A 22,505-nucleotide genomic window follows, 5' to 3' on the forward strand; every position below is an offset into this window, starting at 1 on the left:
TTATCGCTGTTTCGGTCAGTACACTACTGTAGTCACGTCTGTACGTGTTCGATGCTGGATGGGGACACGGGTGGCCAAGTTAACTGGCGCCTTAATTCCTTTGGCCACGCAGAAACCTATGATCGTTGGTTGGAATCCAGGTTCGCTCCGATTATGTTTCTATGTTTGTCTGGTTTTTATTAAAATATAAATAAATGTACGAAAAAATATTTGAGTTCAACGAAAGTCTTTATCATACATTTTAATATGATTATATATAAAATCATCTTCAACAAAAAATATTCTTGAAATCTGCGAATGAATACATGCTGGTCAAGTAACAAAACGACGCTGTGTGAAACAATATGCCTTGAATGACGCGTTAAATGCGATAATTACAGTTAATAACAAAACCTTTTCATGAAAATAACAAACGGTAAGTACCGATATTAACTCAATATAAATGACCATCTGTCATTATTTGGTCTGGTCAGCGTGGAACGAAATAGAAAATCGAATATCTTCTGTTTTTCCATCTTCCCGAGGCAGGGGAGTTAACTGACTATAAAATCCAGTGGAAACTGAGTGAGCCTCGAAAAGATGCTGTTTTCCAGCAGAAGACACTTACGATTAAGGGGGATAATTTGCGGGGAGGTAACTCTTGTAAGAAAATATAACTCCCAATACTTCACTGAAGTATATAAAACATTACAATATTGTACACGATTTTAGAAATTTAGGTCTTTGGATCCCACGAAGCCTCTGTGGAAATGATCTCGATCTAGATTCCAGTGATAGTGTTGGGGGAGTGGTATTCACCTCCGTATTTGCCTTGTTGGAATCGCCTTCAGGACTTGCAATAAAGTCATTATGATCCACCAGGGAATCCATCGTTGAGACTGTTTTGTTCAACATTTCGTCAACAGTCTCGGGCTTATTCTTTTCTTCATCGTTACCATGACCGTTGACATTAGAGGCATGGCCATCTCCATCATTCAAGGGCTTTTTCTTCAGATCTGAAACGGTATCTGAAAATTCGCATTTCGCGCCAGATGAATCATCACATTGATCAGTTGAAATCATAGCCGGAACATAGTCATATATCTTGCCAACCATTTCATCGAACTCCTTGCCTGTCCATTTCTCTTGTACACTTTCGTCCTTGGAGAAGTTGATGTAGAGAAGCTGAGTGAACACCATGCTCATGGGACCGGAAGGAGGCCATGTTATCTTCTCCAGTAACAGAGGAACTATTGGCTTCTTCAGGGCATCAGCAAGACTGACCTCCCTCCGGCAGTTGGCAGACAGGGCATACTTGGTGGTTATACAGCAAAGTATGATCTTGCAGCCTCGCACTCCCCGGTCGATCTTGTCATAGAGGGAGTCCCCTCCTCCCATCTGGTGAATGTCCATCCAACAGGAGAAGCCGAGGCTGGTAAGACGTCGGTAGAGGAGCATGATCTGCTTCTGTTTGCCCCACTGGTAGGAGATGAACACGTCAGGGGACACGGGAGCCACCTATGATGAAATGACAAAGCAGTTTGAACATAGGACTGTAAACAGACATCGGACACATTATATGAAACAATATGTACTTGCAAATTCATCATTTGACTAAGTCTACACAGGAAAACGATTTATTTTCTAAATATCTAGAAATATAAAGCCAGGTATATCACCTCTGTTGTCTCTGTAGTTTGAGATTTCTCCCCTTTGCTGCCTGCCTTTTTCTTGTCTATCTTGATATCTTCAACAACAGGGACCCACCACTTTTTATATTCTGAAAAAAGATGTTGATATGTTGTCCAATCCGTATATTCGAAAAATATCAGAGACTAGGTGTTTTGATCCGCTAAAGTAACACACCTTTCATGACCTTGGCCTCATCTGGCACGATGCCGTTGTAGTTGAGCTGCATGAGAAGCTCCTGGAACTTGGCCGCCGACCAGTATCTGTCATCCCCAGTCTCCTCTCCTGGCCGAGTGAAGAAGCGAATGAACAGGTACTCGCTGAAGATGGGGCCCATGGAGCCAGCTGGTGGCCATGTCTGTTTCTCCATCAGGAGGGGGAGGATGGGGCGACCCATACTCACTGACAAATTTACCTGAGGAAAATAAAAAACGTGTGATTATTTGTGTACTTGGATTGCCAACATCTTACCACTGTGGATCAAAATGGTTGAGTTAAGTCTAATTGATATCTTTTTAACACGCTATATTTGATGTTTCTTACCTCCCTGTTACAGTTGGTCGACTTTGCATATTTCGGCGTCACACAGCTGATGATAACTTTGGATCCCCTGATTCCCTGGTCAATCTTCTCAAACAGCTTGTCTCCTCCTCCCATCTGACCAATGTCCATCCAGCATTCGTAGCCCGCCATCTCCAGATGGCGCTTCAGCAGCTTAACCTCGTTCTGGATTCCCCACTGGTAGCTGATGAAGACGGCTGGAGGGGAGGCATACTCGAACGGCTCATCCTCGACTACAGTCTCTGTGAATTGACAGTATGCATATACATTAAAAATTAAAGAAGCTGGCAGGTGAATAAATGAATGTTGATCCTCGACCACAGTCTCTGTTAAAAGACGGATCTTCATAGTTTGATGATAAATGACCCATTGACATAATTGCAGTAAATACCATAGCAATATAATGATTATAGTTTTAAATGGAATAAAATTAATTATTTTCTATTGATCTGGGTTCATCCTTCGGGCCTCGGATATCATAGATAGTCTTACAGTGTGAAAAAATCATACACATACCTGCCATCTTCATGGCATTCTCCACAATAGAGGCGGCATCCATCCGGTTCATCTCTTGTAGAGCCGTCAACACAGCATAGGAAGCCTCGCTGGTTTTACGTGTGGCGTACCACTCATTCAACAGGGCCATACAGGGATCATGTTGCTGGGCCCAGCCTCGGGTGTCGTCGTTGTTGTAACCCAGGCGAGTTGACAGCAACCTCCAGTCGTGGTCCCCCTTGGGGTTGAGAAGCTTGGAGACATCTCTGGACCAGAAGGGAGCATGACTCAGGGTCTAAACAATAGCCAACGAACATTAGCATGTATATATTAAATGAATAACAAAACCCCATACAATAAGAAATCATGTCTTTGGCTTTCGGAATATCTAAATTAAATGTTTTACAAATGATTTTGAAGAATTGATTCATCTAACGTGTAATCAAGCGTACCATGATATTCCTAGCCTCAACCACGCCCTGGAAATATCAAAAGATTACCTTGAATCATTCTAAATTATTGCAATGCTATGAGCAAACATTGTAAGCAATGAATAGTGTATGGCTGGAATGGTGTTCACGCGACTAACCATGATAGACAACACAGGCACTGGAGGGAGTATGGTGTATGTATTGCCCCTAGAATTCAGTGGTCCTGATCATGCAAAACCCTAACACTACCAATGTCCAGGATTCTATTAGATCCTATGACAATATCAGAAGAGAGTATCATAGGTATGTCCACGGAAGGAGCTGTCAACCTGCTTCATATTAGTGCAACGGGAGTGTTTTGCTACATCTTAAAATAATTCTTATACATTGTTTTTACATTGGAAAACTTCTTAAAAACATCGATTGGAATCAAATATTAGGAATATGATCTGACCTTTCCATCGATCACCTCGACCTTGGCCACAGTCTCGTCTACAGTTACTTCGAGGTCGTCTACCCTCTTGCCCTGACATTCCATGTCTGTCTTTACCGTCTCTAGCTGCTCCTTTTGTTTGTCCACTTCCTGTGACACGACCTTCACCTCCTCCTGAGCATTGATGACCTTGACATCAAGGTCTTGCACTTCACCTTGGGTGTCTTTGATATCGGCAGATAACGTTGTTAAACTGGAAAATACGAGTGTAGAAGAATGAAAAAAAATATTGTATATTTTCCTAAGTATAGTCTTTCTCCCCCATGAATGTCTTCAATGCACTCTTTCATAGTTTGGACACATGAATAAGTATTTCCCTCATGCAACTTATTGTTCTTACACTTCACAGGTTATACTTGACTGAAATGGGAATAGTGTACCTCCTTCCCTCTGCGATATCTATGAGTCCCGTTATTCCCATCTTGACATCCTGAATCTGGGTTCTGTCCTGCACCCTCCTCAGCAAGGCCGTGTGTTTGACTAACAGACAGACGTGCGCGCCACCCACGTTCCGCATACCGTCCATGACACACAAAAACAACATCTGTTCCTCGGGACCATCAAGGACCCTGGCATAGTAGTCCATGATAGGCTCAGCATATTTCTGGAAAACAGTCCTCAAAGGTTTACAAGGAATACAAATAACATTATTTGTACCTTATATCCCAATACCGATTTTGATATCACTTCCACTTTTGAATGCAATCGTTTGGCCATTGCGTTTATCTGCGTTACCAAGCTACATCTGAGGGGAACAACTCGCTGGACACTTCGAGCTCAGAAATATATTCGTCCTATTTACAGCGTCATCAATTTGCGAGCGCACGTTCGAATTTCCAGAAATGACGTCATAATCGAACAATGTTAAACTACTATTCGTTCTTTATTGCTATTTGCGATTTATGGCGTAGCTATCTGATATTTCTTGATAAAGTGTTCGCCATCTGTGTACGGCACAGGTCGCATTATGTATAATAAAATAACGGTTTCTACACACCGTGGACCTAACTCCGATCTGCTTGAGAACATTCATCAGCAATGGTTTAGCGTACTCCACATAGCCATCCTCCATCAGCTGGGGCAGGAGGTCGCCCAGCTTGCCGGGATGTTTCTTGGCCACTTCCTCCAACACCGGGATTATAGTTGTTGCCTTGTTCACATCAGCCTTGGCGTCAGCGAGGAGGACTGCCAGGTTATCTTCTGTAAACAACTTCAACAACAGTAGACCTTCAAGTGTATATCGACAACAACATAACATAATCATGGAAATCATGACTGGTGCTACCGCCAGGGCAGGGCATGCTTACCCTTTTAGTGAACACCTGGTGTCGTCACTGATTTTCATTGATCCTTTCATCTAATTTTCATCGCTCATCGCTCATTTGCCTTTTACGCCAAATGGAATCTGCCTTAGGAAGATCGAGACTGTGATTGTTCTTTGGCGTTGATGTTGTATGTTAAAGGGGGAACGTTTGAACAGTTTGTATGTAAAATGTCTGAACAAATGCAATGAGACCCGTGAAGATAGATCCGGGGTAGAATAGGTCTTCAGCAACCCGTGCTTGCCATAAAAGGCGAATATGCTTGTTGTAAGAGGCGACTAACGGGATCGGGTGGTCAGGCTCGCTGACTTGATTGATGCATGTCATCGCATCCCAATTGTGTGGATCGATGCTCATGTTGTCATTCACTGAATTGCCTGGTCCAGACTTGATTATTTACAGACCGCCGTCATATAGCTGGAATATTGCTGAGTGCGACGTTAAACAACAAACAAACAAACTAAACATGTAGTGAATTCTATTTTTCGTGTTAAGATCATAAGTAACGATATCGGTGACGAGGAAATGCCAGTTTCTATTAAGTCTAATTACCATCATGTATATCCATTAGTCCATTTTTATCCTCTATATTTTTCATAAACGAATTAGCATACAGATGTTTGGTGATATAAGTTACAATGAACAGATCTTGTACAATGTCTAATGGGAAATGTGGTAGATTTCTAATATGTATATAACCACACCTTGATGTAAGTCAGTACTGGTTGCAACTCCTTACAATACCTTGATCGAGATATGAAGGACAATGTTACAACAAGATGATGTCATATGATTCAAACGGAAGAAATGACTGGGTAACCCATAACAACTGTTGTCTCATGGTGGTTTTGGAAATGTTTGGAGTGAACAATGTGTGCCATCTGAATAAATCTTCGTTTTTGCTTTTGTACAGCGACCATAGGACAATATGCTTGTCGTAAAAGGCGACTAACGAGATCGGGTGGTCAGGCTCGCTGACTTGGTTGATGCATGTCATCGATCCCAATTGCGTGGATCGATGCTCATGATATTAATCACTGGATTGTCTGGTCCAGACTCAATTATTTTACAGACCGCCGTCATAGCTGAAATATTGCTGAGTGCGGCGTTAAACAACAAACCAACCAACCAACCATAGGCAAATACTTCCAAACGTGGTCATTTTCGTTTACTTTATCAGGCATTTTTGATGTTATAGAATGTCTAAACCTTGTATATACAAGTGGGAAAAAATGTTGTGCACCATAAATAATCACATTAAAATATAATTGACATGGATGTTTCAGAATCATGCATGATGATCACATGTACAAACACTTTGTCCTGAATACCCAGGATGACCCGGAACGTGCACGTGCATCTCGGGCATTCATGAACTTCTATGTATTTCACCATGCAGACTGACAGACAGACAGTTTATTCAATAAAAAGGTCATAGCCCATAATACGCAAGATGTTTGATGAACTACACATGCCAAAGAAGTAATCGATTACGTTTTAAGACATTTCACTATGCCTACCTCGGGGTGCAGCTTGGCCACGTCCTTGAACAGCATCAGGAGATAGAGTTTGCTCGTTGGATCTGCTGTATCGTGGTACTCCATGAATTGCTGGAAATGGTCGTTAACAGGTCCTGGGTTGTGAGGGTATACCGTCATGATGACATCTGAAGACATAACACAAGGTGTAGTGACCTACCCACTACCCAAGAATAATTATCATATAATAGCAAAATAAAAATAATTTAATATTAATTTTGAATAATTAATAGGTTAAGTTAACGTGAATAACAATATTACCAAGTGATCAAAGGCGTCTTATATTGCTTTTCTGAGCTGCTTCCCTTAGTTGTGTCAGCATCTGTTTAAAGCCTGTTCGACTTCCAAATTCGTCCCACTATGATCCTTGGTTTGTCACACGGGCAATTCTCTTTTTTGACTTATGCCTTATGTTCCTGTGTTGTGTCACAAAAGAAAATTTACTTGACTTTGCATGTGTTTGTGACGCATCCCACTGGTGGAGAAGGGCACGCCTGCTATCATTACTACCTTATAGTAATTCATAAACAAATGCTCATGATATAGTCGGACTTATCATTATGGAAAGGGTTGTGTCGCTTTTAGTTTATATATAGCAACCGTGACAAGAAACTTTACATCAAGATATTTAATAATATCTCTTCATTAAGTTAAATCAGCAATTAACATGGTAAATTATCATCATAAAGTCTAACTCAGTTACGTCCCATGTTTATGAGGAAGAGAAAACAACATACAACTCAATTGAAATGACTCCATGTTGAAGAATGCACTGACAAGTTGATCCATCAGTGGCACCAGTAGAGTCGCAGATTGTCCACACACGGTCATCAGCTGTGCTCCTGCAAGCATCCGGACAAGTTCCGAGTCACTGGTCAAGAGGTCGATAGTTCCACCAAGGATTGGTAGTGCCCAGTCTGAATGGTGAATGTCGTCAAGCTGAAACAAGTCTCCACGTCTGACTCACACTGGACACCAGATACTACGTTACAAATCATTAGAGTTGGATGTGGATCAGGAAGCGACAATCTTTCTTCAGTCAGATATTCCAGAAAAATAATCCCTTTAGCAAAAGAATGGTAAATTGTTTTGTCCATATTTATACGTAGATTTCGACATTATTTTACACAATTTTCTTTGTGAGTATGATAAAAAATTTAAAGTACGTACATGTCTTCGGGTGTGAAATTATTTTTTTTCTTCTAAAAACCTACATTGTTTGACAAAAAATGCGATCAATCGAACAGCATTGTTTCAGTCTCACCCATAAACAAAAAACATATATATGGGTCGAATCAGTTGAGAAAGGAATGTCAACTAGTAAAAATAATTTGTTTTGTTTCTTATTGAATAGAAAAATATGTTTAAATATGTCATGACATAATTTATAGCATAGTAGATTGTGTTGCAACATAGTGATCCGAATCTAGTTGAGTCTTCAATCTGGCTAGTGAGTATAATTTGAGATTCTGTAGCTACTCACCATCTTGAGAACAGGTGGTGTTAGTTTACAATATAGCGTAAAGTATACACTAGTTGGTACATCGTCAGTCCCAGGTGTTGCATGTTGATTGCTTAAGGCCTTCTGGATGATAGAAATGACGACCTTATAGTCTGCCTCTTCTAGGGAGCTGCCGTGTCTGTAACAAGGACCTAACATCATTCCTGTTACAAAAGCTAAATGATTTGGTGAGTGAGTGAGTGAGTTAGGTTTCAAGCCGCTATGAACAGTATTCCAGTTATTTCACAGCGTGTCAGCTTGATGTGGGAGGAAAGCCCGAAGTGATGCAGGTCCTAAACATTTACCACTTCGGTGACACCCACGAGCACAGTATGGTGCTGACAAACCTAGAAACATAATCGGGGCGAACCTGGATACGAATCCACGATCATAGGTTTCTGGTGTGTCCAAGGGACGCAACTCTGCACAGCGAATTCACGACTGAGCCACCATTGCCCTCACAAGAGCTAATCAATGGGTATTCGTGAAACAAAATTGACAGCTTCATATATTGAAGACATTCTTCCAGCGTGCAAAGGGCAACAGGCTTCAACTTGAAATTGAAATTGAACGTTGACAATGTTTGTGAAAAATGTACAGACAGAGAATTTCGCAGGAATATTTTGTGATATCAAATTTATCAACACGTGTCAATAAAAGTTTAAAACTTCAAGGCATGCAGATGAGTTTTGGACTTTTATGGACGAGTGTTGATATATCTATTCAAAGCACACGAGGGTGAGATTGCATTTATCATCCAAAGTCATTCATCCAACTTTTCAGTTCGTAAAACAGTAATAAACACTGTCTTAGGTTTAAACTGTGCAGTATTCCAGCTTCAAAGACAACCGATGACGTCACAATGGTCTGCAAAGCATTGTGATGCAATTTGCTGCAGTGATATCGCTCCTGTGGCAGCCAGTTTTTGGATGATGATGAAAATCACCACAAGTATTTGACCATATTTGTAGGCCAGGGCAGAAAAGGTCACCAGTATGGCAAGCCGTTTTCACATTTATTACGAAATTACAGATATCTTCAATTCTTTTTAAGATATCCTGAAGATATCGTCAATTGTATTGAAGATATCGTGAATGGAATTGAAGATATCTTAAATACAGATAATTGTAGATATCTGCAATAAAATTTAAGATGTCACGAAATGAATTAAGGATATGGTGAAGCGTATTACTGATATCTTGAAAAGAATTGAAGATATCTGTAATTTCGTAATAAATGTGATATCTTAAATTCGATTATTGATATCAAAATATGATTTAAAGATATCAAAATGTCATGTTTTGTTATGATGTCAGTAATTCAATTCCTGATATCTTGAAACTAAATACAGATATCAATAATTAATTATTGATATCTTTAATTGTTGCCATTATTAACGTTACATTAATAATGTTACTTAAATTAGATAACTGATATCAATAATTGCAAAAAAGATATCATCAAAATTATTAATGATATCTTTAATTGGATGGTCAGAATTAATTATATCTTGAATCGAATTAAAGATATCTCTAATTGAATGAAAGATATCTAAAACGAATGAATGATATCTGTAATGCATTTGAAGATATGTATAACTTATTTCAAGATATCTTGCATTGAATTTAAGATATCTTGAATTTATTTCTAATATATTTATGTACAGTAGGGTGGTAATTGTTTAATGATATCTTAAATACATTTAGAGATATCACAAACTAATTTGTTGATATCACCGTGACATTTTAAGATATCAGTAATTGTATTATGGATATCAGAAATGAATTTAAGATATCTTCAATTATTTTTTTGATATCTTAAAACATTATCTTTAAATAAAATACCGATATCTTCAAACCAATTGAAGATATCTGTTATTCCGTAATATATGTGAACACGGCTTGCCATACACCAGAGCCTCGTAAAACCGATTAATTGGATGATCGTGTTGGCGCAAAGTATAACTGTGTGTCATTGTACCCAGACGACGTGAGTCGTTAGTCGGGCTGTCAACCAGTGTTTTGTCTCGACGCGAGTGTTCACTCACTGACATAAGCTAACCAAGGTCAGGGTAGCGCTATTTCTGAAGGCATTATCATTTGCAGAAGCCCGACTACCCGACGAAGGCAGTTGAACAGTCCGAAAAATCATTTGTTTCTACAAATGATAATGATGTGACGTCAGAAGGCAACGGGATGTGTTAACCAGCCGTCAGGCAAAATGAAGGCATTATCAAGATGCAGTGGCCCACACTTTGCATGATCACTTGCGGGACGTGTTGTGATAAATCCATTCATTTTAGCGAATAAGTTAAATACTTATCAGATAACCTCTAATTATTCAATGCTGTAAGGGACCCGTGAAGATCCGGGGTAAAATAGGTCTTCATTAACCCATGCTTGCCGTTAAAAGCGACTATGCTTGTCGTAAGAAACCACTAACGGGATCGGGTGGTCAGGCTCGCTGACTTGGTTAATGCATGTCATCGTATCCTAGTTGTGTAGATCGATGGTCATGATATAAATCACTGGATGGTCTGGTTCAGACACGAATAGTTACAGACCGCCGTCATAAAGCTGGAATATTGCTTAGTGCAACAAACAAACAAACAAACAATGCTGTAATGTGCAGTTCGAGCGTTGTGCCAGTAATGCTTCTATACACACTTTATACTTTCAACTGCACGCTCTGCCAGATCCTCTACAAGGTCAGAGGTATCACTCAGCCATTGATGATTTTCATCCACAAGTAACGAGTCGATTTCCCGAAACACGTCCACGATCAAGCTCTTATCCTTCTGAAATGAAAAGGCGGAGGTAGCAAATTACAATCAGTTGCATATATACTTTAAATGCCGTCAATGAGATCATTACTGTGACAAATGGTTGCAAGTCTCGAACTGGAAAAATATAAGACCACAGTTATGGTTCTTCAAGCTTATCAACATTAATAACACATGTCAGTTAGGGATAATGGAGTGATTTACGTGAAGTAAAGTATCCCTGTCCAAACCAGCCCGTCCCCAGCCCCAAAGCTTTGTCTTCTCATTTCATGACGGGTTATTTTTCTTCCACACGTTCCTCTTCTTCTTTTTCCCCATAAGGGCGGTAACTCTGACAACCCTCCATGGCGAAATGTGTTTCTTCTACGAGTAACACACAATGTTAATTTCGTCATCGCTACGAGTCGATTATGCTAGGTCAAAATCGCCGAAACACTATACAAAGTTACGCCAAAGATTTAATTCCTTGGATCCGTTGGTCTACGATTATTTTCATTGGCCTGGGAGCTAGATTTCCCGTACCAGTTTGTTCATTTTGAAATAGTAAGCGCCACTACAAAAATTTATTAAGGCTTTCCTCTCAAATACAGCTGACACGTCTATACTCAGCTGAACTAATGTTCTAACTTCGAAACTCGCCATCCAAACAAAAGAGGGAGACAAAAAGGTTAAATGCCGAATCATTAAAGGGGGTCACGGGTGGCCCAGTTGTCTAGAACGCTGCAATTCGCTATGCAGAGTTGCGTTCCTTGGACACGTAGGCAACCTATGATCGTGGGTTCGAATCCCGGTTCGCCACGATTATGGTTCTAGGTTTGTCAGCACCAGGCTCGTGGGTTTCAACAAAGTGCTAAACGTCTGAGACCTGCATCACATCGGGCTTTCCTTCCACATTAAGCTCACACGCCGAGATATAACTGGAATACTGTTCAAAGCGGCGTTAATCCAAACTCACACACTCACTCAACTATTAAACAGTGATGTTCCTCACCTTTGGATCAAACTCTATACTTTGTGTCATTTCTCGAGCTAGTCCGCGCTGTTTACGTTTCTTCGACTTTAGGACATCAAGCACAAAGCACACAATCTTCCCGTTTACCACGTGAAAACGAAACTTCCTGTAAATGTCAGTGTTTTGTATCAAACAGGACTATTGGATATGGTTAAATAATATATTCAAATAAACATCGATTGTGTAGAAGTGTGCAATGATTAAACCTACTTGATTTGGTTCAGGAACGTTACAGCAAAATCTGCGTACTCTTTTACCACTGCCTTGCATTCCGTACTGGCCATGTTCAACATCACGATGTCAAAGATCTCCATGGCTGCATCGCTGTGTTCCTAAATCACAAAAGTGTTACCAAGTGAGTGTGTCTTCTCAAAAACAATACACCCTCTACCCCAGTCACCACAACCTCAATCCCAAATCGGCACAAACCTCACAACATCTCAGCACCTATCAGCACAAGAAAACCTCAACCCCAATCAGCACATTCATCAGCACACAACGCCCCAACCCAAATCAGCACAAAACATCCTAATCCAAATCAGCACAAACACACCAACCCAAATCAGCACAAACACATCAACCCAAATCAGCACAAAACACTCCAACCCAAATCAGCACAAAACACCCCAATCCAAATCAGCACAAAACACCACAACCCAGATCAGCACCAAACTTCCCAACCCAAATCAGCACAAACACACAAACCCAAATCAGCACAAACACTCCAACCCAAATCAGCACAAACACGCCAACCCAAATCAGCACAAACATCCCAACCCAAATCAGCACAAACAATCCTACCCAAATCAGCACAAACACTCCAACCCAAATCGGCACAAACACGCCAACCCAAATCAGCACAAACATCCCAACCCAAATCAGCACAAAACACTCCAACCCAAATCAGCACAAACGCTCTAACCCAAATCAGCCCAAACATCACAACCCAAATCAGCCCAGACACTCCAACCCAAATCAGCACAAACATCCCAACCCAAATCAGCACAAAACACCACAACCCAAATAAGCACAAAGTATCTCAACCCGAATCAACACACCCATCTCCACACAAAACCCCAATCTAATCCTTACATACTCTGTATTTCTATTGGAGAAATGGCACCGAGAGGATGAATTCTCTAGATTAAAGTCTTTGAGAGGCATTTAGAAGTTCTGGTACTAAGTAGGGATAAAATATATGGGTGAACAACTTCTTTATTACAGTTAGGAGGACATTGCATTTACTCAACTGTATAAACACAGCCTCATACCTGTATATATGTTTGTCAACGATACTATGTACATTACTTGATGGATAACGATGTTAGAACCTACACAGAAACGTCGCTCTTAATTACAATATAGAAGTTGTTCATCCATATATCCTACCCTTACTTACTTCTCTGGCTTAGTTGGAATGTGACCCGAAGAACCGTCTTGATATTTAAAACGCGAAATGGTACCGATAAGACACTGTCACAGTGATGTGGTCATGTCAACCAACTGTTCCGAACATTCTACCTTCCATGGAATAGTTTTCCCATTCTTGCGGACAGCAACATCAGCTGCCCTCACTGTCTGTTTCAGGGGCACCCGCACGAGGACACTAATGAGGTTCAGCAACAATACTCCGTGACCTGGCGACCTGGATATAGAACTGTTGCTAAGAATCGTAAACAGACGTCTCGTGTTCGCACACAGCAACATGTCAAGGCATAGTAAGTGACAGTTACAGTACGTATTTGATAGTACAGTGAGATACGGTTAATCCGAAACTGGTCAGTCCGGGGTCACGCATCAGGGTGATTACAGGAACGTCCATGTAAATTAATTAAGATGGAAACACACTGTGTCGAGCTTACTCGTGGATTTGACTCTGCCAAATTTAATATGAAATCGAACACACAGAGGAGGTATTTTCCTATTTTGATATATACGACGTATCTATTTTCGGCAATTTGTTCACCGTGTATTATGCGATTTCATTGGGAACAGTAAAAATCGGGCATCAATGTAAATGGAATTTTCTTACACAATTTCAAAACGTCGATACCAGAGAATATCTCGGATCTGCCTAACAAACCCCATTAGGCGTAAAAGGCAAAAGAGTGATGAAAAGTATATGCAGGAATCACTGACAATTAGTGATGACACCGGTTGTTCGCTGAAAGGATAAGCATGTCCTGCTCTACTTATATCACTCGCCACTCAAACAAGTGTCATTAGAAGTAAAACGCGTTTGTTGCCTGACGTCGCAAGGTGCCCCAGTGAGAGTAGAACTCACCTGTCCGCTGTATTGACGAGAATGTTGGACACAACACCAGCCACAAACGAGACCCCCAGCAGACTGTGGTCCTTCACTGTTTCGACAATGTGGACAAACTTCTGACATGTGCTCTCAAACATCTTCCCGTTTCCCTGCAAGATGTCCAGCAGGACCACATTATCTGTTATATAGCTTACGACGTGTATGTACCCAACAACCCTCCATTATTTCAACCAGAGCGGTACTCACAGTGCTGTATGGCCTTCCGACTCTCTGAATTACAAAGATGCACACCAATAACACCGTTTGGGATTCTGGGTTAGAATGTAGCCCCCCATCAACCAATGTTTATCGTAAGCGCTGACAAATGGATCGGGTGGTTAGGATCCCTGACTTGATGTCATCGTATCTCAATTGCGTTCATCGATGCTCATAATGTCAATCACTGGATTGTCTTACCCAGACTGACGCCATTTAGCTAGAATATTGCAAAAGCATTAGTTGCGTTGAAACAAAAAACAAAAAAGACCTATTAGATCATTGGTCTGTCGTTACTGCCGTATGCTGGCTTTCTCAATAATGGTAAATGCCAACCATTTCTTCCAACATTAAACCACAAGTAGCGATATAACTACAATACTGTTGAAGTGGTGTTAGATAAACTCAATGTTAAATACTTGTAGTATAAGGGTTAACAACCCACGTGACCTCACCGTCAGCTGCTTCTTCTTTACGTCCCTGAACAAGTCCCCGAAGGCTTCAACCAACAAGTGTACCAGCTTGCCTGCCTTCTTGTCAAATATCGCAACAGCACAGTCCATGAGCTCATCGCAAACCTCGTTGAAGATTTCGGCATTGCTATAAACAAATCAAGAGAAAAGATTTGCCAGATTTGCTATGACTGAAAGAATACTTTGTATGTCACCCACTCTCTGAGTTTGAGACCAATAACTGAGATATAACCAAGGTGATGCGAAATGGGGTTTAGCGTCCCGTCCAAGATTATTGCACTTATATAACGACGTGCATGCACATACATGTGTGTGTCTGCTTGTACTGGTCCGGACTTATGCCGTCTTTATAATGCTAGCCAACAGAGATACCATGCCGCAGTTTAACAGGAATACCCCACTCAGACATAGTATAATGACTCCGAGCCGACCAATCCCCTTAATGCCGATCGCCAGGCAGGGTAACAACAAGTACCATCTTTAACGTCTTTTGGTATGACGCGGTCGGGGATAGATCTCCGGACACTGCGCTCTCTGTGCGGACGCTTTACCACTCGACCACGGAGGCGGTCCTGAGATATAACAACTGAATCAAAATGAATGTGTAAAAAGTAGTTTTGCGTAGATAATAATAACCAATAGCTCGACAAAATATTTTTCTTTTCAAATTTATGTATATTTTACACCATATTCATATAATTTGTGCAAATAGAATTGACTGTGAGAAGGAATAATCATCATGCGATGATAAGAAATTATGCCAAGGGTGTACATCTGTTAATTCCATATTTGTGATGCCATTTGGGCATTAAGGAAAACAAAACACTGTAGAAACTTATAAAGTTTTAACAACATGTGGAGAGTAGACAATCTGTTTTAACCTACATATGCATTTTCCTTCTTATATTAAATCTCAAAGCAAAGGTGAAGTTAAAATGAGGTTTTGTTCAAGATTATTGCACTTACATAGAGTCGTGTAGCGCGTTATTGAACTAATTCGAACGAATGTCGGTTGTATAGTGCCTGCACACTTAGATGTCATGAAACTATGTATTACTGAAATAAACGTCAAACACTAATGTAACAAAGATATGATATTCTAAACAGTTGATAAAAATGATACTGATGAAGATTTTACATGGGTTATTGAGTTTAAAATAAGTCTTACCGTATGCCACCAAACAATATCTTGAATCCCTCCTCAATCCGACTGGCGTCATCCCTGCTCTGTGGAAAGCCCTCCGCCAACAACAACTCTCTAAGACGATTTAGAAAAGTAACGTACACTGTCCTGTCTGTGATTCCCTGGAACAGAATGGGTAAGGAAGGTTTCACATCTTCGATCTATTCCTTGATATTGATGCAGCCTGTATAACATAGGCATTTACCTGAAGATGTCGATATATCCAGTCAGTCAAAATCCCACATCCTGTTATCTATTCCCTTGCAACCGATTCCTGTCAAGATGTCTGTATATCCAGTCAGTCAATATCCCACATCCTGTCATCTACCCACCCGCAACCGATTCATGTCAAAGTGATATGTATATATCCAGTCAATATCCCACATCCTGTTATCTATTACCTTGCAACCGATTCCTGTCAAGATGTCGATATATCCAGTCAGTCAATATCCCACATCCTGTCATCTTCCCACCCGCAATGGATTCCTGTCAAGATGTCGATATATCCAGTCAGTCAATATCCCACATCCTGTCATCTTCCCACCCGCAATGGATTCCTGTCAAGATGTCTGTATATCTAGTCAGTAAATATCCCACATCCTGTCATCTACCCACCCGCAATGGATTGCTGTCAAGATGTCTGTATATCCAGTCAGTCAATATCCCACATCCTGTCATCTACCCACCTGCAATGGATTGCTGTCAAGATGTCTGTATATCCAGTCAGTCAATATCCCACATCCTGTCATCTACCCAACTGCAATGGATTGCTGTCAAGATGTCTGTATATCAAGTCAGTCAATATCCCACATCCTGTCATCTACCCACCTGCAATGGATTGCTGTCAAGATGTCTGTATATTCAGTCAGTCAATATCCCACATCCTGTCATCAACCCACCTGCAATGGACTGCTGTCAAGATGTCTGTATATCTAGTCAGTAAATATCCCACATCCTGTCATCTACCCACCTGCAATGGATTGCTGTCAAGATGTCTGTATATCCAGTCAGTCAATATCCCACATCCTGTCATCTACCCACCTGCAATGGATTGCTGTCAAGATGTCTGTATATCTAGTCAGTCAATATCCCACATCCTGTCATCTTCCCACCTGCAATGGATTGCTGTCAAGATGTATGTATATCCAGTCAGTCAATATCCCACATCCTGTCATCTACCCACCTGCAACGGATTGCTGTCAAGATGTCTGTATATTCAGTCAGTCAATATCCCACATCCTATCATCTACCCACCTGCAATGGATTGCTGTCAAGATGTCTGTATATCTAGTCAGTAAAGATCCCACATCCTGTCATCTACCCACCTGCAATGGATTGCTGTCAAGATGTCTGTATATCCAGTCAGTCAATATCCCACATCCTATCATCTACCCACCTGCAATGGATTGCTGTCAAGATGTCTGTATATCCAGTCAGTCAATATCCCACATCCTGTCATCTACCCACCCGCAATGGATTGCTGTCAAGATGTCTGTATATCCAGTCAGTCAATATCCGACATCCTGTCATCTACCCACCTGCAATGGATTGCTGTCAAGATGTCTGTATATCCAGTCAGTCAATATCCCACATCCTGTCATCTACCCACCTGCAATGGATTGCTGTCAAGATGTCTGTATATCCAGTCAGCCATTGTGCTCATCATGTCACGTTCCTCTACCCGGTCTTGGAAGCCATATTGGAAGTACATGTACAGGTCCAGAAACTCCGCCCTGTTGGCCACACACTGCTCGTCACTGAAAGTGCAACGTTACACTGTTTTGAACAAAATAATCTGCAGACAATACCGGAACACATTATTGGTCCTCTGGTTGTACACACAAAGACATTCGTTCCAGGTCCTCTGGTTGTACACACAAAGACATTCGTTCCAGGTCCTCTGGTTGTACACACAAAGACATTCGTTCCATGTCCTCTGGTTGTACACACAAAGACATTCGTTCCAGGTCCTCTGGTTGTACACACAAAGACATTCGTTCGAGGTCCTCTGGTTGCACACACAAAGACATTCGTTCTAGGTCCTCTAGTTGTACACACAAAGTCATTAGTTCCAGGTCCTCTGGTTGTACACACAAAGACATTCGTTCCAGGTCCTCTGGTTGTACACACAAAGACATTCGTTCGATGTCCTCTGGTTGGACACACAAAGACATTCGTTCCATGTCCTCTGGTTGTACACACAAAGACATTCGTTCCAGGTCCTCTGGTTGTACACACAAAGACAATCGTTCCAGGTCCTCTGGTTGTACACACAAAGACATTCGTTCCAGGTCCTCTGGTTGTACACACAAAGACATTCGTTCCAGGTCCTCTGGTTGTACACACAAAGACATTCGTTCTAGGTCCTCTGGTTGTACACACAAAGACATTCGTTCCATGTCCTCTGGTTGTACACACAAAGACATTCGTTCCAGGTCCTCTGGTTGTACACACAAAGACATTCGTTCCATGTCCTCTGGTTGTACACACAAAGACATTCGTTCCAGGTCCTCTAGTTGTACACACAAAGACATTCGTTCCAGGTCCTCTGGTTGTACACACAAAGACATTCGTTCCAGGTCCTCTGGTTGTACACACAAAGACATTCGTTCCAGGTCCTCTGGTTGTACACACAAAGACATTCGTTCTAGGACTTACGTTACTCCGTTATCTATGATGTACCACATGTTACTCGTGACCAGTCTGGAATAGTCTTCTGTGTTTTCCTCCAACGTTTTATACTCCCGTCTACACACAGCCAGGACTTTCTGCAGCAGTGTGCCTTCCAGTGTCTGACAAACATAAGAATCCGTTATCTATTACACCACATTTGATAAATAACTCCAATCTGTCCTTAACAACACTATTTGAGAACTGCCCTAGTGATAGCTGCTGGATTATTTTTCAACTCACGTGAAAATATTCCCTGAAGTCGACATTTGAGTCCTGGAAGACTCTCGGTATCAGATCAAGGTGTGTAGTGCCAGGCCCAGAGCTGATGAGACCCAGAAGGAAATCCAGGAGAGGTTCGTGAAAGTCCTCGCGTGCCGCATTCTCCTCAGTGATTAAGTGACTATTGAAAGGCAAGTGAAAAGACAATCATCAATGGCGAAGCGATGTTAAAGTTGAAGATACCCCGTATACTCGTATTGGGAGTGACTATGCTGCATTGGCCCTACTTATTATAAAGGCGTCAAACAGAGATGTCGCCATTGTGAAATTAAGGCAATCATTAGCTGCTGAATTGACATGCACAATTATATCAGAGTTTACGGTCAAACAAAGAGGAACTTGAATGAACAATTTGCAACGACACCCTTTTTACCTCCTCTTGTTCTCTCTTTAATGTTAGAACACGTCAGATATACAGATGAAATATGCTCACTCTATACAACGGGAGATGATGTCGAAGGCAGTCTTGGCCATGGATCCTGCGGGCGAGTCCACTGTTGGGAAGTCCTCCACACACACCTTCCCCTGCAGGACTTTCAGGGCGTTCAGGACCATCATCTTGTCTACCGGCGTCTTTACTTTCTTAGATATCGGTTCATCCTGCTTGTCATCTGAATCCCTATTATCAAGATTCTCGGATGTCCAGTCACTGAGTTCCTCCTCCATCTTGTCATGAAGGGCCTCGGTGCCCTTCTTGAGGTCATACTTCTTGATGATGACGTCCATGGTGCTACCTGGAACAGACGGGAGAAAAAGTATATGACTCGATGTCCATGGTTGTAAAAAGGACATGTCAACCTCAGTTCGTCTTCTGTGTGTGTGTGTGTGTGCGTGTGCGTGTGCGTGTGCGTGTGCGCGTGCGTGCGTGCGTGTGTGTGTTCGCGCATTATGCACATAATACAGAATAACCTTCAATGGGTAACTTACATGTACACTGTAGTTACGTATATTCCGACAACAGTTTCGTGGTGAAAATGAGACAATGACAGAGGAACAGTTTACATATTCCGACTTCTTCAAATCAAACAGCTACGTGGCGCCACCTGGATGTTCAGCTGTACCTCATGTTTTCCTTGTACGTTGAGTTTCTCACTTCCGTGTTCCAGGGTCTCATGACATCATCTTGTACACGTGGATAGTACTGGCAGGAAATGTGTTGCATTGTGTTTATATATATATATTGCTCAACACTTGATAGGACGATGGAAATTTGATTTCGAATCCGTCACTGGAAGATCGATACACATAGTCATTGCTTGCTTTTTTTTCATTTTGTCAATGACCTCTTTAGCAATAAACAGAAATATACAGGATAGTAAGTTCTATGTTTCCATGCACGTTTGTCATTCATTCCGCGTTATTGCAGTGCCGGACAATGGGTGTAACGTGAATAGATTCAGTGACGGCATTGTAAATACATTTCACAACACTGCTCTGTTTATCTAATAAGGTTTTTCAATGGACTTCTATCAGTATTTTAGCATATTTTCCCTCTCCGGGTTGAATATGACCTTTTTTCTTTTCACATCCAGTGAATGTAATCATATCAGGGGGAGATACACAGCGACAAACCTTGTCTAATAACTAGTGCGATGTGGCTTATAACGTCCTTGTCAGTAATGTTCCCTGGGAAACGCATTATCTCTGTCTAGCTGTCTGTATCTCGCTAGTCAAGTTGAATACAAATTTCGAACGTATAAATTTTGTTTATTGAAAGTTAAATCTCGTTAATCCGGACGGTACTCTTCCGAGTTTAATCTCCCGGAATAAGATTATAGAATCATGGGTATACGGTATGTCACATATGCAAACGTTCTAAACAATAATCGCCCTGAAGTTGTAGTTTCCGGATTAACAGGGGTTCGTTGTATGTAGTCATTAGATATGTGTTATTGTGTTATTGTTATTTATTTGAAAATTGTAAACACTGGTAAGGTAGGGCATTAAAGGATAAAACGTTCTTCAGGCGTTCTCAAGTATGCAATCACATTATAAATGAAATTGTATGGGCTTTTCAATGCCTAGTCACTGCTTTTCACAAATTGTCCCAGCATTCCGCTACACTCGGCCTATTCCATTACCTACATAGGTTATATGGGACTCACGCAGTGTAGTCTCTAGATCCACATCCTGGTTGATCCTCATCCTGAGGAGGCGGTGAGGTAGCCTAGTGGTTAAAGGATTCTGCCGTGACGCCGGAAGGCCCGGGTTCGATTCTCCACATGGGTACAATGTTTGAAGAAAATCTTTGGTGACCCCGCCGTGATATTGCTGGACTATTGCAAAAGGCGGCGTAAAACCATAAACGCTCACTCATTAAGGATGAGGATGCCTTGGACAGTTCCAACCTCAAATTTCAGAACACAGTAGGTTTATCTCCTAATTGACTCCCTGGTGGAGCGCAACGGGAGGGTTATACCAATATCATATAAGGTAATCGTTTGACGTAAAGGTGCCACTTTCCATTATAATGTTTATGAAGCAACATATCGCCGCCGTGGTCTGTGGAAGGAGCTCTTAACCAGAGAGGGAAAAGTCGATAGTTTTATCCCGTCACACGAAAAGACGATAAATGGTATTTGTTGTTACCCTGCATGGTGCTCGGCAATACGTGGATGACACAAGGCCTGGTCGGCTCGGAGTTCAGTATACTGTGTCTGAGTAAGGTACCCACATTAAACTACACATAAAAGTAGACACACACACGCACGCACGCACAAACACACGTGACAATCTTGAAGGGGACGTTTAACCTCATGTTATACCAACCTCAACTCATCATGCAATAGACCCGTGAAGATCCGGGTTAGAATAGGTCTTCAGCAACCCATGCTTGCCGTAAAAGGCGACTATGCTTGTAAGATGCGACTAATGGGATCGGGTGGTCAGGCGCGCTGACTTGGTTGATGCGTGTCATCGTATCCCAATTGCGCTGATCGATGCTCATGATGTCAATCACTGGATTTTCTGGTCCAGACTCGATTATTTAAAGACCATCGTCATATAGCTGGAATATTGCTGAGTTCGGCATTAAACAAAGAAACAAACATCATGCAGTATGTGTGCGACACATGTACATGTTTCTCAGTGGAAGGTGTCTAAACCATTGCTGGCTGTTCTGAGTGGCGTGCATTCTCACATATATCGTAATGTTTCTTTGTTGTTTACCGCAACAGAATATGGCGAGCGTCTATAAATAATGGAGTCTGTACCAGATAAACTAGTTAATGATTTTATGTGCAACGAACCCCGCCGTCGTCCATGAACAAAAGGGGCGGTTGGGTAGCTTAGAGGTTAAAGCGTTAACTCGCCACGCCGAAGACCCGGGTTCGATTCCCGACATTGGTACAATGTGTGAAGCCGATTTCTAGTGTCCCCCGTCGTGATATTGCTGGAATATTGCTAAAAGCGGCGTAAAACCACACTCACTCACTCACTCACCAAGACACTTAGTCTGACCACTCGATTCATATGTACCGGTAGTCGTCTCGTACGACAATCATAGTTTGCTGGGAACGTATTCCAACCCGTAAAATGTCCACGGAGTCGATATCGAGTTGTATAACTCTA

The 22,505-nt window shown here is 41.5% G+C and overlaps 1 protein-coding gene across 1 annotated transcript; it reads right to left on the reverse strand.

Moving 5' to 3' along the window:
- Positions 1–272: 272 nt before the first annotated feature.
- On the reverse strand, positions 273–20,130 carry LOC124131311. Its single transcript, XM_048397832.1, has 23 exons — positions 19,863–20,130; positions 19,369–19,669; positions 18,897–19,056; positions 18,642–18,775; positions 17,593–17,740; positions 15,969–16,105; positions 14,783–14,927; positions 14,088–14,221; positions 13,325–13,448; positions 12,014–12,135; positions 11,783–11,909; positions 10,676–10,806; positions 7,992–8,148; positions 7,246–7,447; positions 6,491–6,636; positions 4,646–4,858; positions 4,029–4,252; positions 3,610–3,841; positions 2,746–3,019; positions 2,212–2,471; positions 1,846–2,083; positions 1,659–1,759; positions 273–1,497 (listed from the first exon to the last, which is right to left on the reverse strand). The coding sequence occupies exons 2-23, from the start codon at positions 19,659–19,661 to the stop codon at positions 688–690; spliced, it is 4,512 nt and encodes a 1,503-aa protein (XP_048253789.1). The 5' UTR covers positions 19,662–19,669; positions 19,863–20,130; the 3' UTR covers positions 273–687.
- Between the last annotated feature and the right edge of the window lie 2,375 nt (positions 20,131–22,505).

The sequence above is a fragment of the Haliotis rufescens genome, unplaced genomic scaffold (genome assembly GCF_023055435.1).
Source record: "Haliotis rufescens isolate VD_foot unplaced genomic scaffold, xgHalRufe1.0.p SCAF_1, whole genome shotgun sequence".
NCBI lineage: Eukaryota > Metazoa > Mollusca > Gastropoda > Lepetellida > Haliotidae > Haliotis > Haliotis rufescens.

Bases quoted from the DNA above. Each gene is read 5' to 3' on its own strand.
- LOC124131311 (XM_048397832.1), bottom strand. From the start codon at position 19,661: ATGGACGTCATCATCAAGAAGTATGACCTCAAGAAGGGCACCGAGGCC. The intron at 8,149-10,675 runs GTGTGTATAGAA...TCCTTGTTACAG, and splicing joins CGTGCAGTTGAAAGTATAAA to ACACGGCAGCTCCCTAGAAG. The intron at 3,020-3,609 runs GTCAGATCATAT...GCTATTGTTTAG, and splicing joins TCGAGGTGATCGATGGAAAG to ACCCTGAGTCATGCTCCCTT.